The 18,721-nt window shown below is 34.7% G+C and overlaps 1 protein-coding gene and 1 long non-coding RNA gene across 2 annotated transcripts in view; one reads left to right on the top strand and one right to left on the bottom strand.

The window, feature by feature from the left end:
* LOC112051135 (unextended protein) overlaps positions 1-12,454 on the top strand; it is a 59,580-nt gene extending 47,126 nt beyond the window's left edge. The window contains exons 15-16 of the mRNA XM_052889461.1: positions 4,152-4,214; positions 5,081-12,454. Coding sequence (XP_052745421.1) covers positions 4,152-4,214; positions 5,081-5,212 — 195 coding nt within the window. The 3' untranslated portion in view covers positions 5,213-12,454. The remainder of the gene's footprint in view (positions 1-4,151; positions 4,215-5,080) is intronic.
* Positions 12,455-15,323: 2,869 nt separating this feature from the next.
* LOC112051129 (uncharacterized) lies at positions 15,324-18,257 on the bottom strand. Its single transcript, XR_002887216.2, has 3 exons — positions 17,788-18,257; positions 17,024-17,101; positions 15,324-16,350 (listed from the first exon to the last, which is right to left on the bottom strand). It is a non-coding gene; the product is annotated as an uncharacterized LOC112051129 (long non-coding RNA).
* Between the last annotated feature and the right edge of the window lie 464 nt (positions 18,258-18,721).

Below are 18,721 nucleotides of genomic sequence, written 5' to 3'. Positions count from 1 at the left end.
AAATTCATGGTGCCCGCGGGATTCATGAAAACTGAGTTCCACGCGGACGAAGTTGCGGGCGTCCGCTAGTAATATTATATATGATAAGCAATATCTAAACCTATCCTATATAATCCATCCTACCTTTTGGAACCCCTCCTTTCCCAGCCCTTCAGCCGATTGTGCAGTTCCTCCCAACTGCCAGTAGGCCTTATTAGATCGAGTGCCACTTTGGACGATGCTGATGCTTCACCGGTAAACAACGACTTATTAATAAAACAAAAAAAAAGAAATAAAATTCAGGTAAAATTTAACTTTATCACTAAAATAGCTGATACTGGTGACGTCACTAATTTGCGTGAATATCAGTTTAAAAAAATCAAAAGTGTGTCAGTGTGTATGTTTGTTTGTTACTCCTTTACGCCGCAACAGCTGAACCGATTACACTGGATAAAAAAAAAATAAAAGATTCCCATGAATTGAGAACTGCCTCCGTTTTTTGAAGTCGGGTAAAAATAAAAAAACAAAGCGCCATCTATGAGCCTCAGGCATAACTGCATCGCAATAGGTACTTGATTTGTACAAAAAGGGATTGTTTCAAAGTTCTCTAAGAACGCCATCTAGTGGCAGTTTAAAATAACAAACAGGTTAACTATGCCTATAGATGGCAGCACAACACATAGACTATTTATACCGATAAATTCATGATTCCTGCTGGATTTTTCAATAACAGAATTTCATGCGAACAAAGTCGCGGGCTCCACTAGTCTATACTTCTATGCTAATATTATAAAGAGGTAAAGTTTTTGGTATTGTAGGGAGCAGCGACGGACCGAGGTAAATTTTAGAATGGAGCGAGATCCAATTATGGCGCCTTTCGCGCACGTAAATTCATCACATAAATTTCTTTTCGATCTTGTCTTTACCATTTCGGCGCCCCCTAGGATTTGGCGCCTGGAGCGACCGCTCCGTTCGCCGTATGGACGGTCCGGCCCTGGTAGGGAGTAATCTACTGAATCTGTTTTGAAAATTCCTTTATCATTAAAGAGACCCGTTATTTGTGAGTGTCATGTATTTTATCATGTCATAGGTATATATATATAAAAGGTTATATTTTATCCTCGTATTCCCACGGGAACGAGAACTGCGCAGGTAAAATCACGGGACGTCGGCTAGTGTTAAATAAATTGTAAAACTTAAATCTCGATGATTTTTAGCTGGATAAAAGAAACATTACAGATTTGGATGAATCCCGATACTATGATCTATCTAAAAGCGACTCAACTAGTATTGATATATCCAGAAAGGATACAACAACTCGTCCCAAACACGATAGTGCTAACAAATCTGCTTCCAAAAGTTTGGCAAATGTAACAAACGAATTCGCCAGCACTTCCCAATATCTAACTCCGAATTGGACCAACCGTTTGTCCCAAGAGACTTTAAAAGCGCCAAGTGACATACAAATCGGAAAAACTAACCTTGAAACGGAGGGAGTTGTAAAAACCTATAAAACTACTAATGTACCATCTAATTTGTCAATGAAAAGTTTAACAGACAATGAAGGTAGAATCTCGAAAAGCAATAAAAATTTCTACGCCAAGACGTACAAAAAACTTATTAGAGATAACCAAAGTGAGCAATTGGGTGATGATGAGGCCAAAGACCAATCCAGCGTTACAGCGGAAGAGTTAAAACATTTGCCAAGCACTTCAAAGAAATATCGTCCTCAAACAAAGACATCCGATACCTCGATAAAGCTTAGTAAAGAAGACATCGACGAAAAGGAAAAGAGAGGCAAGTAAATCTTTAAAAATGAGGAAATATTTTCAAAAGTCAATATACAAAGCAATTAAAGGCAAAGCACAAATTAATCTAAACTAATGTTATAAATACATAAAGTTTGTGGTATTGTAGGGGGTAATCTTTGGATCTACTGATCCGATTTTGAAAACTCTTTTACCACTATAAAGCCACGTTATTGTGAGTGTCATATTTTATCCCTGTATTCTAACTGGGAACGGGAACTACGTGGGTGAAACGCGTTTACTAGTGCTTAACTAAGAATTGTAGACATATGAGTAGCTTTGATGATTGTGAAGTCGTTAACATTATTACATCCACAAACTTAAAGTTAAATAACCGTTTCACTACCAAACAACAATTCGATACCAACATTTAAGTTGCTAGTGAGGATAAGGAAACGCACCGTTTAAATACGCGTCCAAGGGATATCTACAACATAGTAAAAGTAGATAAGTTTAGCTAGTCTAAATAATCTTTCAAAATCAACAGATGGCGCAAATAAGAAAGCACAATTTAGAACAGAAAAATCTCTCCTAACCTTTCACGGACCGGAACAATCAACACATGATGTAACACAAAAAGATAAAGTTGACTCTAATATTGGTAAAGCAGTTAAAAAAACTAAATCGCTCGTCGAATGCTATTGTGATAAAGATGTAGATTTTGTCAGTGATAGCGAAATACAAAACAAAAATCACTTAAAACCCATAATAGATAAAAGACAATTTGATAGCAGAGGGTTAATAAGCGAAAATGAAAACGAAGACATTTATAAAAGACTTGGAAAATGTGATACTAAATTGGACAACAGTCGACCGAAATTCATTACAAGATACTATGATAGTGAGGGTCGCTCTACATACAGTAGTGAATTTAATCAAAAAAACATTTACAAAAGTGATTGTAATTTTCCCAATGAAAATAATAACGATATTGAGGTTAAACGACAAAATGTTGAAGATACACATCATAATAAACACAATATAAAAGAAAACAGACAGACTAGACAAAATAACGACGAAACAGATTTGATTAGATTGAAATTTAATGAAGTTAACCATAACGAATCTGATAAACAAAATAGAAACAAAATGGACGATAAACAAAGTAACTATGATGGAAATCGAAATCTACATAACGTATTCGAAACTCGTGATAGTAACGATGCAAATGATAGACGCAATTATGAAACAATCGATCAGAATCGTCGAAATTTCAATGAAAGTGACAGATATCGACTGAACATCGACGAAGTTATTCGTATTCGTCATAACATCGATTATATAAATCGATTGAACAGACGCGACAATGAGACGAGAAATTTGTCGAATTCTGAAGAAATTATAATGTCGCAATTGTCGAAAATCATAAGATTGTTAGAAAGGAGAGATGCCACGTGAATCTTAATTATTATTTTAATGTGTTAGTACTTTATGCCTTTCTTCATCAATACACCATTAACAGCCGATGGACGTCCACCGCTGGTCATTTGCCTCTATGTGGATATGACCTCTGCCTCCAATTCCGGAGGGTGTGGGTTCGAATCCGGTCCGGGGCATGCACCTCCAACTTTTCAGTTGTGTGCATTTTGAAGAAATGAAATATCACGTGTCTCAAATGGTAAAACCTGCATACCTGAGAATTTTCTTAATTCTCTGCGTGTGTGAAGTCTGCCAATCTGCACCCTCCTATGCAGGTTTCCTCACGATGTTTTTCCTTCACCATTTGAGACACGTGATATTTCATTTGCACACAACTGAAAAGTTGGGAGGTGCGTGCCCCGGACCGGATTCGAACCAACGCCCTCCGGAATCGGAGGCAGAGGTCATATCCACTGGGCTATCTCGGCTGTACAAACTAAAAAAATAAATCTTAAATTTCTTCAAACTAAAGTGAACCTAATCGCTACTTTTTTAAAGTTCGCTTTACTTAAAAGAAATTTAAGGTTTATTTTTTATCTTGCGTGTCAGTATCAAGAACAAACTTATCTGTTTATTCGTGACTCGTGATCTCATATCGCAATGAATCAATGAATAATGTTCCTCCCTCCCTGCTCCTCTGTCGCCCTCCTCTGTCGTCCTACCCCTGTACCTCACTGGTGAAGATTGTGTTTTGCCTGTTAACTTCATACAGTAGGATGCAATCTTTATGAAGTTTCTGAACATCGTTGGTTAAGTTGCGCAGTACAAGATTTTAGGTATCAGCGATAACATAAGGCGCAGCGGAGCATCACCCCGTGCGCACATATTCCGTACGTCCTAAAGATCGCATCCGAATTTGTCTAGTAACAATGGAAAATGTAATTTTGATACAAAATGTGTTTTATTATGATAGATGAATGACAAATTGCTTGCAACTGTTTCCAGCTGCTGGAGTCCGTTGACGAGGACATTAGCATCAGCGGAGACCACAAAACTCCTTCCAGACAGGTATGTTACAAGCACAGATTAATCAATAATAGACAGATAGAGCATACGGAACACGACAGTGTCGTGGCCGTTCCAAATACAAAATTCAAAAACGAATACATTCTGGAGTCAGTACGACACGAACCATCGCATCAGTAACTTTCAATATTATTCAAAAAAAAATGGCGTCTTATGTTTTTAACTATTTTAAAATTGTTCACAAAAACTTAAGAAATAAGATAGAGTATTTTTTGTTTATTGGTAATTATTGATTATTATATTAATTTACGTAATTTTTTTAGTGTTCAATTTTGAAATACAAATTATGAAAAAAAGTTTGTATATGCGGATGTCAAGGAGACGCGTGTCGTTTGTTTTTTTTTTTATGGGTTTCAGCGGCTTCACCACGCTGCTTTTAAACACTCATTCTGTATGATCTTTATTCTGTGGTTATAAGAAAAACAATTTATTTATTATTATTATTTAATGAACAAATAAATTAGCCACCGCCATTAAGTACCCTCAAGCAATTAGCTGTTGCAGCTGGTTGCACAACAGTGATAAATTAAAAAAAAAAAAAAAAAAAAAAAAAAATTGTGTATAATAAATTCGGAGGGCGTAGGTTCGAATCCGGTCCGGGGCATGCACCTTCAACTTTTAAGTTATGTGCATTTTAAGAAAGTAAATATCACGTGTCTCAAACGGTGAAGGAAAAATATTTGAATGAAACCATCCTGAGAGTTTTATTAATTCTCTGCGTGTGTGAAGTCTGCCAATCCGCATTGGGCCAGCGTGGTAGAGTCAAACCCCTCTAATTTCGAGAGCAGAATCGTGCTCGACAGTGAGCTGAGTATGAGTTGTTAATGATAATGTCGCGTTGTCGCCAGGTGTCGCCGAACCCGCCAACGTCAGCGTCGCCGCTTACGCGCGCGTCGTTCGCATCGCGCGCGTCGCCCGAACGCAACGGCGAGCTGTACGCCGCGCGCGCCGACGAGCAGGAGAAGTTGCTCAAGCACTGAGCTAACTATACGCCGCCCACAAACCACTTAATCGATGATTAGTTAACCCTTGTTTACTTAAACTATGATAAGTTAATGTTCATTTACCTTAACAATTATTAGTTAACGTTTATTTACTTAACAGTGACTAATCATTGTTAAGTGTAAGTTAACACAGTTGCACTAATGGAACTGTGCTAACTTAAACAATGATTAGACAAACTTTGTTCACTTAAACACTGTTTACTGAACGTTAAGTTGCTCAAGCACTTAATCGATGATTAGTTAACATTCATTTACTTAAACAATAATCAGTTCAAGTTTTTTTACGTCAACAATGTTTACTGAATGAAGAGCTAGCACGGAAGCCACTTAATTATCGATTAGATAACGTTGATTATACTTAACAATCATTTATGGAACGAGCAGATTTTCAAAAACTGAGCGAACGATTTATCGAGATAATCGACGAATCACTTAAACAATGATTAGTTCAATTTCTCAACGAGTAAGAGAAGATGCATGAACAAGCAATACGCCAAGATACCACGCATACCACTTAATCATTGGTTAACTGAAACATTGATTATTTTATATTTTATAAAATGAGCATTGTTTAATTAAGTAGAGGTGGATTGAATATTGTTTACATTACAAGCAATAATGAGTAAAAATTGTTAACATTGATTAGTTAATCAATGGTTATTTAAACACCGATTACTTAAACAATAATTACTTAATCAAATAAGCCCCAGTCACATACAATATAACTCGTACAGGAATAGCGTGGTGGGTGTACGCTACAGATCATTCTGTCAGAGTTATTGGTGATACACTATGTACTTAACTGTTAGAATATTATTTATTTTAAAAATACGAAAATACCTTTTAATTGCATGACTTAGTTATAAGTTGTTATTATTTTTTTTTATGTTATAAATAAAAATGTATTTTTACATCAGACATGATAAATAATTTATATTTTAATTAAATTATTTAAATTTTAATTACTTATATTTAAAATTTAAAAATGCGATTGGTTTCCCAAGTATAATTAGGTTTTTATGATTTTTTTTTATTTAAATTAATATATAACGTTCATAGTGAGCCTGTCGCGGTTTCTTTATATTTTTTATTAAAATAAAATAATTATTAATAACTGAAAATTAGTCCTATACTTAAGATTCCTCAAAACATTTTATATGAAAGAACATAGTTTTATAATGTAACCAAGTACAATTTACTATGTTTGTATTATGTATTAAAGTCTCAGACCAATTACAAATGGACCAGTATCCCCTAATTCACCAACAAAATGGGGATGATGACTAGGTTTGAATATATTGATTTTTATTTTACATTCGGGTAAATAAGGTCAATGTTAACTAATTTATACATAAAAAGCAAAGATTGTCTGGATATTTGCAAAATAAATAAGATTATAAAATTTCAAATCTATTAAAAATCTTTTATCGTAATTAGATGAAAATTTATACAGTTTTAGCTTCCTTACATTAAATGTGACATTTTTTAATGTGAACTATAAACAAATAACAAAGATATTATTAATTATGTTTGAACGGTCATATAAATCTAACAATCATTATGTACCTACGACGTCATTAAATCGTATCATTTTGTATGGGGCGTCTTTTAGGGATCCGCGGCAGCGCCGCAAATCTGACCCTTTAAATCGCTGTAGCTCCGAAAGTAATGATCGCAGATACCCTGTTACTTTTACAAAATTGCTTTACTATTAGCATACTCTTAATTTATATACAATTTAAAAACTGTCATCATCCCTATTGTCATTTTTGAGGGGGACGAGGTAAACTCACACATCCAAAATATTTAACACCAATAATATAAACTGTGTCTAAATCGTAATACACACACAATTTTAACACAATAAAAAATCGATTTTTATGTACACATGATCATGATCATATAGTTTTGACAGAGGGGTAACCTCTAGCGAGGCAGGTCCTATACAAGGTAATGGTCTGAGTAATTGATAGATAAGAAAACACACAGGAGTCGGGGCGGAGGTGGGCGGGGAGCTGCCTATGATTAAAAAAAAAATTCAAACAATTTTAGCTACAATATTCATCAACTTACTGAACTGATTTTAATGCAGTTTTCAGCAATAGTTGGAGTGATTCAATAGGAAGGTTTATATGTATAAAAAGTACATTTTTTTTTTCGTTTATTTTTTTTTAATGAATAAGAATACAATAAGAAAATTAAGCTTACATAATTATATATTATACAGAAATATATCAGGGATTTAAAAATCAGAGACATTCTGTGCTACCACTGCTATACTTCGTCACTTAATATGAAATTTGCCTGGTGGGAGGCTTCGGCCGTGCCTAGTAACCACCCTACCGGCCATGACGTACCGCCAAGTGATTTAGCGTTCCGGTGCGATGCTGTGTAGAAACCGAAAGGGGTGTGGATTTTCATTCTCCTCCTAACAAGTTAGCCCGATTCCATCTTAGACTGCATCATCACTTACCATCAGGTGAGATTGTAGTCAAGGGCTAACTTGTAAAGAATAATAATAAAAAAAAATATTAAATTATTATGGCATTTCGTTGAAATAATTGTTTGCAAAAACGAAAAATAACAAAAATATGAAGAACAAAGTACTTCACAAAATAAACAATACCAGCCAAATGACAAAAAATAACTAGGATTTAAAAAGGCGGCCTTATCGCTGCATAGCGATCTCTTCAAGGCAACCTTAAGTTTAGAAAAAAAAAAAGTTAAATGTCACTTTATAGGTTAATTTTTACCTGCCTCGTATCCTCCCCTGACTATTGTGTGTTTAACGCTTGAAATATATTTAAATGTATTATTATATGTATACTTAAATACAAAAATTGGCCTTAAACCCCTTAAAAGGTAGATAAGTTTGTAACCTTATGTATATATATATATATATATTTTAAATATTCGCGAAACCCTTACTGTGTGCTCGACAAAGCAGTAACGCAATACCTTCACTTTGGCCAACATTGTGGCAAATATAATTGTTGTCTTTGAAACGCTTGCAATACAAGATAGCCAACGCAATGGCGTATTACTGGCCAACTCCGCAATACAAGATAGCGTATTGGCGTATTACTGGCCAACTCCGCAATACAAGATAGCGTATTGGCGTATTACTGGCCAACTCCGCAATACAAGATAGCGTATTGGCGTATTACTGGCCAACTCCGCAATACAAGATAGCCAACGCAATGGCGTATTACTGGCCAACTCCGCAATACAAGATAGCGTATTGGCGTATTACTGGCCAACTCCGCAATACAAGATAGCGTATTAGCGTATTACTGGCCAACTCCGTAATACAAGATAGCGTATTGGCGTATTACTGGCCAACTCCGCAATACAAGATAGCGTATTGGCGTATTACTGGCCAACTCCGGAATACAAGATAGCGTATTGGCATATTACTGGCCAACTCCGCAATACAAGATAGCATATTGGCGTATTACTGGCCAACTCCGCAATACAAGATAGCGTATTGGCGTATTACTGGCCAACTCCGCAATACAAGATAGCGTATTGGCGTATTACTGGCCAATGTTCTAACGTCAAGAGCTGTAGAAGAAACAACCACAATATTCGACGCATTGTTGGTCAACGGTCAATAGCTTATTGGCCAACATATAGAGGGTGTATAAAACAGCTGCCGGATACGGTGTGTATATCTATCTATTATAGTGGAAATGTTTGTTTGTATGTATGTATAGTCGGATGAAGACGTTTCCAGACATCGTGCGTTTAGCTGCGCACTAACATATTAGGTATCACCGGTAACGTAGGGGCGCGGCGGCGGGGCATCAAACCGCGCTCTCTCTAGTCTCGATTTATCCGACTATACCTTTGCTTAAAGGGGTTGTTTGCAGAAACTATCTAATAGATTGTGTATTGTAGACAGACTCATGATGAGTGACTTAGGCTTACTTTAAATGGGCCTTTTCAAGCGGAAAAAGTCGCAGATGTCTGCTAGTTTAGAAAATGAAATTCTTGGGTACAGTCATCCGTCGTAAGCTGATATACATATACAGTGTGTCCCGTATATATTTCGACATACTCTACAGGGTGATAGCTGACATTAACTTTTTGGCTGGTGGGAGGCTTCGGCCGTGGCTAGTTACCACCCTACCGACAAAGACGTACCGCCAAGCGATTGAGCGTTCCGGTACGATGCCGTGTAGAAACCGAAAGGGGTGTGGATTTTCATCCTCCTCCTAACAAGTTAGCCCGCTTCCATCTTAGACTGCATCATCACTTACCATCAGAGATTGTAGTCAAGGGCTAACTTGTAAAGAATTAAAAAAAAAAACCGTAAAATTTCGGCCAACATATATATTGCGTTATTGTAATAGGCCTTGTTAACTATCGTCCTGTAGAGTATGTTGTATTTACGGGACACCCTGTAATATACATTAATACTTGACTGTATATTTGTTTGTTTTAAATTAATTAATAATTAGCAGAAGTATCTGAAATTGTTTTAAATAGTTTTCTTTTTTACATAAATGAAAAATAATTTAATTTAAATTAATTTTTCAATAAATATACAGTCAATATTTTTAACATATATAGATATCTCTATCTAGCATAAGAAATATACAAGGAATTAGAAAGGGACGCACTGTTTTATAGATATTAACACTGCACGTAGTTTTACATGTCTATATTTTAATTGTTAGACAAATAAATTAATAAGTATTGAAAAAAGAAACAAAGCCAAAAACATTGTACGTAATACCTCCACTATGATTTATTATATAAATATTAATAATAATAATAATAATAAACTATAGATCGCGAAAAATCAGATCCATAAATATATACAGGGTGCTCGAGAGTATTTTCCATAATTCTAGGGTTATATTCTTTATGGAAAATTAATTAATATTTTCGTAGTAAAAAAAATCTTTTGTAAATAGATCTTAAAATGTGTCCCTTATCGCATCCCTATATTATGACCTAGTAAAAATTATTCATTTTTGAATATCATGAAGTAGCTTACTAGTGAAATGCGGAAGTAAAAAAAAAAATATTTTGTAAATAGATCTTAAATTGTGTTCCTTATATCGCATCCCTATATTATGACCTAGTCAAATTTATTCATTGATAAATATTATGAAGTAGCTTACTAGTGAAATGCGGAAGTAAAAAAAAAATATTTTGTAAATAGATCTTAAATTGTGTCCCTTATATCGCATCCTTATATTATGACCTAGCCGATAGCCTTAGTCATTGATAAATATCATGAAGTAGCTTACTAGTGAAGTTGTGCCAGTTGCAATATCTCGTCGATATCGACAGTCTTACCACTACGATTACGTATTTTTAAATGCAAGGATAGATAAAGGCGTGTGTTACATGTATGGTCGGAATTATTTGAATTACTTTGTATAAAAAAAAACATGAAGTTTTTTTTTTAATTAAAAAAAAAATAAGCAGTTCGGCTCCTATAAGTCGACTTGACAACCCCTTGAAGTTATGGGATATTCTCCCGAGCATCCTGTATATAAAGAACGATGGACAAGAATATATCCTTTTTTTTATTTTTATTTCCGTAAAAAAAAAAGAAAATTTCTATCACAAACAATACTCGTCTATAACTTTAAAAAAAATATATAGAAAAATTACAACATAATATACAAATTAAATTTAATTTTGAATTTAGTGTAAAACATAAAAACCAAAATAAACGGCCTATTTATTAAATAAAATACTATTACATAATAATCACAAGGACAATAATGTTAATCATATAAAAAATTCTTGCGTTTTTTCTTTTTTTGCTTTTGTGGACTAAGGGACACTTACCATCAGGTGAACCATCTGCCTGTTATATTCAGCCATTTGTATAATAAAATATGCTAATTCGAGCATTAGTATAGACAGACATAAGCAAGGAAAATCCTTAAATAGAAAATTGTGATTTAATTAGATCTGTTTTTTTTAGTTTATATATACAGTATAGCTTGGCACGTCCGTTGACTCTCATGGTATGCGGGCGACGGGGAGGGCAGGACTGCGCGGGTGTGACGTCGTGCGCGCGTGGCTGAGGCTGGAAGTGGGGCGCATCAGTTGTGATTTTATCTGTCATCGCTACCCGCCTCCCGACCCCCGCGAACCATCGAGAGTATTACGAACTAATTTGCCATGCTATAGTGTTGTGTTGGTGATTTTGTAGATTAAAAAATACTACTTAATATATGGTTTACGATCTGATCAGAGAAATTGCAAAGAAATGGTTAGTGAAATTAAAAGAAAATGGTTATGGAAATCGAAAAGAAATGGTTAGGGACATGGTCAAGGAAATTTTTCTCAAATTAGTAAAGCCGTTTACATTTTATAGATTATTTTATGACTAATTAATAATAGGTACATATTTTTTATTATTATAACTTATTTTTAGTATATTTTCTCTTATAGATATTCCAATGCGCCAATGTAATACAATTAAGTCCGCGAACCGGGTGTAGCGTTTTTTTTAACGCAGCGTTTTCCGCTTGCCATTATTTAGTGAACACGTAGAACGGGCAGCGAATATTTTAAATTATTTACAATGTACTTATTACCTATTCACTTTAATTTAAACCAAAAATCCGACTACTGAGTCGAGAGGTCGTGAGCTAATTGCTAGTGCAAAGCTAATTGCTAATTGCTAGTGCAAATAATAGTATTTTTCGTTACAAGAATAGTCCCATTGTTCAACAGATGGATGGTTTCATAACTAAACATCAAATAAATTAATTGAAAAAATTTAGGTATTTTATGGAACTTGAAAAAAAAAATGATATTCATATCCTTTTTTTATTATAAGTACTTATATTTTTTGCACTTCTAGCATTTTTAACACTATATCAAGTCGGTCAAACGGATTAATACGCTATGTAAAATCTGCTTTCATAATATAGTAAAATGTTTGTCAAAAGTATTTTTAATATATATTTCCAAACAGTTTAAAAATTGTAAAGCCAAACCATAATACAATGCTCTAGTACGTACGGTATACGATGAGGGTACGATGAGGATCTAATTATTGTATTGGTTCGAAGTTTTTTAATAAACGTTTGCCCGCTCTGTGTGTTCACAGCTTTATGTGAGCATTTATTGTGTTGTTGTGTTGTTAATAATTGTGATTTTATATGAAAATCGAATATTAATTGTAAGAATCAATAATAATGTACGCCGTTTTATTTGTTTATAATAAACACCGTTAGCATACACGTCTGGTTTTATTTTATTCACAGAGTAACCAGAGAGTCTTTACAAACTGCGCGCTAAGCCGGTGCAACCCACAAAAAAAAACAAAATTTACGCGTCTCCTTGACATCTGCATAAACAAAGTTTTTTCATTATTTGTATTTAAAAATGTAACTCTATTATAACAACAAATTACGTAAATTAATATAATAATAATCAATAAAAAAATACTCGCATCTTATTTCTTTAGTTTTTGAGAACAGTTTTTAAAATATTTAAAAAGATAAGACGCCATTTTTTTATTATTATTAAAAATTACTGATGCGACGGTTTATATCGTACTGACAAGAGACCGTATTCGTTTATGAATTTCGTATCCGTGACGGGTACGACACCGTCATGTTCCGTACGCTACATCTTACTCATCGTATATAAATTAATCTGTGATTTCATTAAAAAAAATAATTGACGATTATTAACTTCTATAAACACCACATATTAATAAACACGCACTACTTGAGGAGTAAGTTGGTAGGCGCGATAAGTTTGTAGTCGAGCGATACGTGCTGCCATCTACAGGCACAGTGAAACAGTCTTTGTTATGTTAAAACTACCAGTAGATGGCGTTCTTAGAGAACTTGGAAACAATCCCTGTTTGTACACTACAAGAATTTGTTGCGATGCAGTCCTGCCTCAGGTTCATAGATGGCGCATTGTTTTTTTTTTTTTTAACAAAAAAGAAGGAGGTTCAATAATACACTGTAATCTTTGGTTCTCATTATCTCGGAATTTTTAATTTTAAAGAAGTAATACTACAGTCTAAAGCACAGTTTTTTATTTTATCTTCGGGTTAGTTAAAAATGTAACTGTTTCGAAGGGTTGCCTCAAAGCTAAATTTCTAGCGGTACAGATACATTTTGTTCCGAAAATATGAAAAAGATAAGTTTTAACTTGGATGACTGTAGATCTGGGATTAATCTAATTTTCTATAAACCCATGAGCAGTGGCGTGCACTTCATTAAAGTACTGCATACCCTAAAAGTTGTCTTCTTAGTGCTTATTAAATCTTTATTTAATAAGCACTAAGTAGCTTATTAAATAAAGATTTTTTTAGTTTACTTAATTTTATTACTAGTGCATACCCTAATCGACAACCTTATGCACGCCACTGCCAATGAGCCAAACTCTATAGTTGCTTACCGTCCTTACTTTTAGGAGCATGGACTGACTATAAGCTTATTTAAAATTAACAGACAGCATATTTAGGTATGATAGAAATTATGCTAAAACAGCTTACGTCCCGCGGTTTGACCCAAAAACTCTCATTCCCATGGAATACAGGGGAAAAATATGTTATTCGGTGAAGATGTAGCTTTCTAATGAAGAAAGAATTTTTATAATCAGTCGAACAAACTAAAAAATTTCACCTTTTTACAATTGGAAAAATAGTGAAATCTTCGAATTATTTATCCTTTCCTTATCGTTTTGACGGCCTCCGTGGCGCAGTGGTATGCGAGGATTTACAAAACGGTGGTCCTGGGTTCGATCTCCGGCTGGGTCGATTGAGATTTTCTTAATTGTTCCAGGTCTAGCTGGTGGAAGGCTTCGACCGTGGCTAGTTACCACACTACCGACAAAGACGTACCGCGAAGCGATTTAGCGTTCCGGTACGATGTCACGTAGAAACCGAAAAGGGGTGTGGATTTTCATCCTCCTCCTAACAAGTTAGCCCGCTTCCATCTTAGACTGCAACATCACTTATCATATGGTGAGATTGTAGTCAAGGGCTAAATTGTAAAGAATAAAAAAAATCCTATCTAGAACATGGGATTTTGTCAAAAAGGTTGAAATAAAACTCAATTTTATCTATCTAATAATAAATACCTACAATGCTTTATTTTTTCATTATATTATAAACACTACTTCCATTACCTACTTACTACATTGCTTATAGACTAAAATCATTTTACAAAGTTTACTTCACACATTTTGATGATAATAATGTAATGGAATAATAGGTTATCACTGCCTTACCTAAACATTCAGTTTCTTTAAAGAATACATGCTATATTTTTTTCAGTTCATCTGAAAATGACTAGATATTTTGAAATTCGTTGTATTACATTTGTTTTCTTATACAATTTCAAATATGTATCCCATTTTTGAGTAAGTTTAGTGAGTAGATATATTTGTAAATCTCATAGAAATAGAAGCTTTCAACTTTCTTGTAGCATCCGGTGTATCTTTAATTATTATCTCGGCTTATCGGTATAGGGGACGAATTGAGAAAGTCGTCAAAGAATAGGTACAGGCAGTGAGTTTACGCATGTATGAAATGCAAGCGTATATGTAATGTTAATGTTAAATAGCTTATTACTATGATATTAAATATGTGTGTAAGTATAGTATTACCACTTTAATAAATCTCATTGATAGAAAAACCATAGACCAGTAATATTCGTTTAAAAATTAGAGACAACTGGCAACTGTAGTTTGAATTCCTTTAAGTTTTGCTTAACTTATCAAAGTGGTAGTGCCGTACATCTATTTGTATTGCAATAAGTAATTTTATTTAGAATAAAATAAAAAGTGAACGAGATCTGTACAAAAACAAAAAATAATATTTTTTTAGTTTCACGATAATATATTAATTATTTTAATTTTATAACCGATGGAAATACCGCTTTTTCTTTATTGTAGTCTAGTCAAATCGTAAGATACGACAATAAAAGAAAATCGTTGATTTATTTTAACAGAGCTGCCATATTTATGTTTAAATTAAAAATATTTGTCTGAATTATATGTGACAAAATTGTAATTATTCATAATTATTTGTTGAAAAAAATCCTTTCCATTGTACGTATATTTATAGATTATCTTCTTGACTAGACTAGACAATTGTCAGCATACTGTACAGTGTGTACAGTGTCAGTGTAGTGACTGTACAGGTCTACCTAAGTCGGAAATATTTTTGTAATCACGAAAAATATATATTTTGATATATATATTATTTATTAAAATGTATAAAAATTACATTAAAAAAGTATTTAAATACAATAAACTATTATTATTTGTTCTGTAGTAGTATAGCTTATTATCGGTTCGTTAGTTCGATAAAGCTTAAGAACGGTATCGACCGATTTAATAAAATAAAAGTGTATATTTTATGTTTTCTATAACAGAGAAGGTTAGTATATGGACACCTATAGAGCATGAGGAAGCATGATGTGGCAACGAATCAGGTCAGCAGTCAATTAAACTCATCGCATAAGATATTCCTCACCAAAATTATAGAATAAGTCAAGTGCAAAATATGTTAATAATAATTTAGCTAATATACTAAGTGTGTAGTGACCAGAAATATAAAATCCTTGGTTATTCACTTTGATAATATAGAATGATCATGGACTATTAGTGGAAGAAAAAACGTGAATCTTCATATGCCACTTTTTTTAAATACTGGAACCAAGAGCCCTGAAAGTCAAATAAAAAAACCACTGTAACTTTAGCGACACCTACATTGTAAATTTATAAACATGTTTACACAGATGCTAACATAGATGGCGCTGTTTAAAAAATAGCAATCCTATGAATTTAAAACTCGTAACTTGAAAAATTTCCTAGTTTATTACGTGTAATACTTTTAAAAATAATAAATATATATAAATCTAAAATTTAGATTCACAGCGGGTACAATTCGTGAAAATTATACGCTCAATTCAACGTAATTCAAAAAGAAGTAAACATAAATCCTCTTTTAGCCACTGTACAGATAAGTTAGTGATGTAGCGCAGAGAGCGATGTTCTACAATGAGCGGTTGTGAGAGAGTGTCGGAGAGAGCGGAGAGAGCGCAGCGCGCCGGGAGGGTGCTACGGCGGCGTCATGCTGCCGCCATACTCAGGGGATGCACCACGACCTACAAACAGACAGAATAATTATACAGGGTGTCCCCTATAAAATGGCATTTAATCATAACTTGGTCACCCTAAGGATTTTTGGAAAACTATTCAAATCAGTTTTAAATAATTAGATGGTGTATCTACAGTTTGTGTTTTTTTTTATTAATTACGGGACAACCTGTATATTAGGTACTTATAGTGCCGGATTAAACTGGCGCGGAGCCTGTAGCAAATGTTAACATTTTTAAGGTTAAAAAAAAAAACAATTTACTGTCTCTCGCTTCATAATCAATTTTCACTGAATCTTTTTTGTAGGTAATTATAAAATAGATTGTCTCCAAGTTAGTCAAGAAAGTGGTCGAAAGCTTACCCCTTCTCCGAAACAACTAAAAAGTTGAAAGATGGAAAAAATACAGAAATGACCTTGCTTCTTAATAGTTTAGTAGAATAGGTTTTATACCTCGGAACCTAGTTAAACTGAAATTATTTTTTTTTTGGTTATTTCTGCGCATTACCTATAAGTATCTATCCATTTTTACTGCTCAAATATTGCTTTCTCTTCCTTCTTGCTGGATGAACGTATGCGATTATTGCTACGTTTACCTGCGTCCATCGCCCAGACCCACCATGTCTATACAAACAACCTTCAGCAGTGCGACATCTTGTGTAGTCCGGAGCCCTAGCACTCACCCCGGCCTCTGCCGCGGCCCCGGCCCCTGCCCCTCCCGCGGCCGCGTCACCTGCGTCCATCGCCCAGACCCACCATGTCTGCAAACACAAAATTACCTATTAAAAACAACAATTCTTTATTGCAAATATTGCTTATCGTAACTTGTACCTATGTGTGATATGAAATGAAGGATTCCAAAATAAAAAATAGAATTCGTATTAGCCAAGCCAAATGCCATAATTTAAAAATACTACTGGTCGATTTTTATATTTAATTTGCGGTTCCAACATCTTGTGGCAAAGAAAAACACCCCAAGCTGTTACCGGGACTTGTGGTATCGGGTGTAAATTAAAATTTCATGGCTGTAAAAAAAATTAAAATCAGACAACTCAGTAAAGAGTTACAGATGTTCGTATATAAAAAAATATATACACGTCAAATTGTTAACCTCTGTCTTTCGTCGGTTGTCAAGTCCGAAGAGCATTAGTTTCTCGTCCAGGAGGGCCTATTAATATAACCACAGATTATACAGATTATTCTGTTACAATTATTGCATGCAAGCGTGAGTTTTAAACTCACTTCCATATATCTCTTTCTATAGTATCGTGTTAGACAGAGAGAGTTAGAGGTGAATGCGAAACTCACACTTGCAAGTTATACAATAATTGTTACAGAATAACCCTGCAGTATTTTGAACCGCGAGGACTGTAATGTGGGCGGCATGTCCGGTCCATAGGCGCATCTGCATCTGGTGGTACACTCGTGGACTAGATGATGACCTTACCTATGTTGGTGGCAGTCTTCTCCAGATACGCCAGCGGGCCCTGCAGCGCGGCGCCGCCGTACCCGCGCCCGCCCGCCATGAACATGCCCTGCGCCAGGCTGTTCTGCATCTAATGGCACAACACACTTGAACTAGCAAACCGACGCAAAGCCTCAATATAAGTTAATATTATAAAGCTGAAGAGTTTTTTTGTTTGAACGCGCTTTAATTGATTTGAATTGAACGCGATTTAAAAAATTCTTTCAGTATTAGATAGCCCATTTATCGAGGAAGGCTTATAGGCTTTATATTATCACGCTAAGACTAAAAGGACTAAAAGGAGCGGAGCACCAATGAATAATGTTTCAAAATCGGGGGATTTTTTCCTATTGAGAGCTTACGCTGCGTGCGCTGGTTAAAGTTTAGCAAAAATCATGTTTGACAGAACTGTTTCCCTGCGAAAAAGTCTGCGACAGTTCCCGCGGCATTTGTGAAATACTGAAATCCACGCGAACGAAGTCACGGGCGTCCGCTAGTAGCTAATAAAGTTCGGATATGACCAACCACAGTCACACTTCAGACGATGAAGCCAAAGTGTCGCCTCTGAACTCAGACTACTTAAGGACTAGTATCGCACCCAAATTCACGAACAAAATTGTGATAATGGGTTCGAACTCATCAAGAGTACGTGGTTTGACACAGTCTTTTCCGACTGACTGAGTGAGAGGGAAAAGAAATACTGCTCTTTAGAAGATATGGCATATATTATTTAAAAAAAAAATAGTAACGAACACTATCAGAAAGAAAAAAACATTTATTTTCAAATGTGCCGCACTTAACACCTCGACCACGTAGTAAAATCAAAAACCAAAAGTAGTTGAAGCATCAGAACACCAGTACTTTGACATGTTTGGGACAAGTAACAACCTTGAAAAGGGGTCAATTAATTATATTT

Source organism: Bicyclus anynana, chromosome 26, assembly GCF_947172395.1.
Source record: "Bicyclus anynana chromosome 26, ilBicAnyn1.1, whole genome shotgun sequence".
In the NCBI taxonomy this organism is placed as follows: domain Eukaryota; kingdom Metazoa; phylum Arthropoda; class Insecta; order Lepidoptera; family Nymphalidae; genus Bicyclus; species Bicyclus anynana.
Note: the sequence above shows the minus strand (reverse complement) of the source record. Positions and strands in the feature narration are given on the sequence as shown.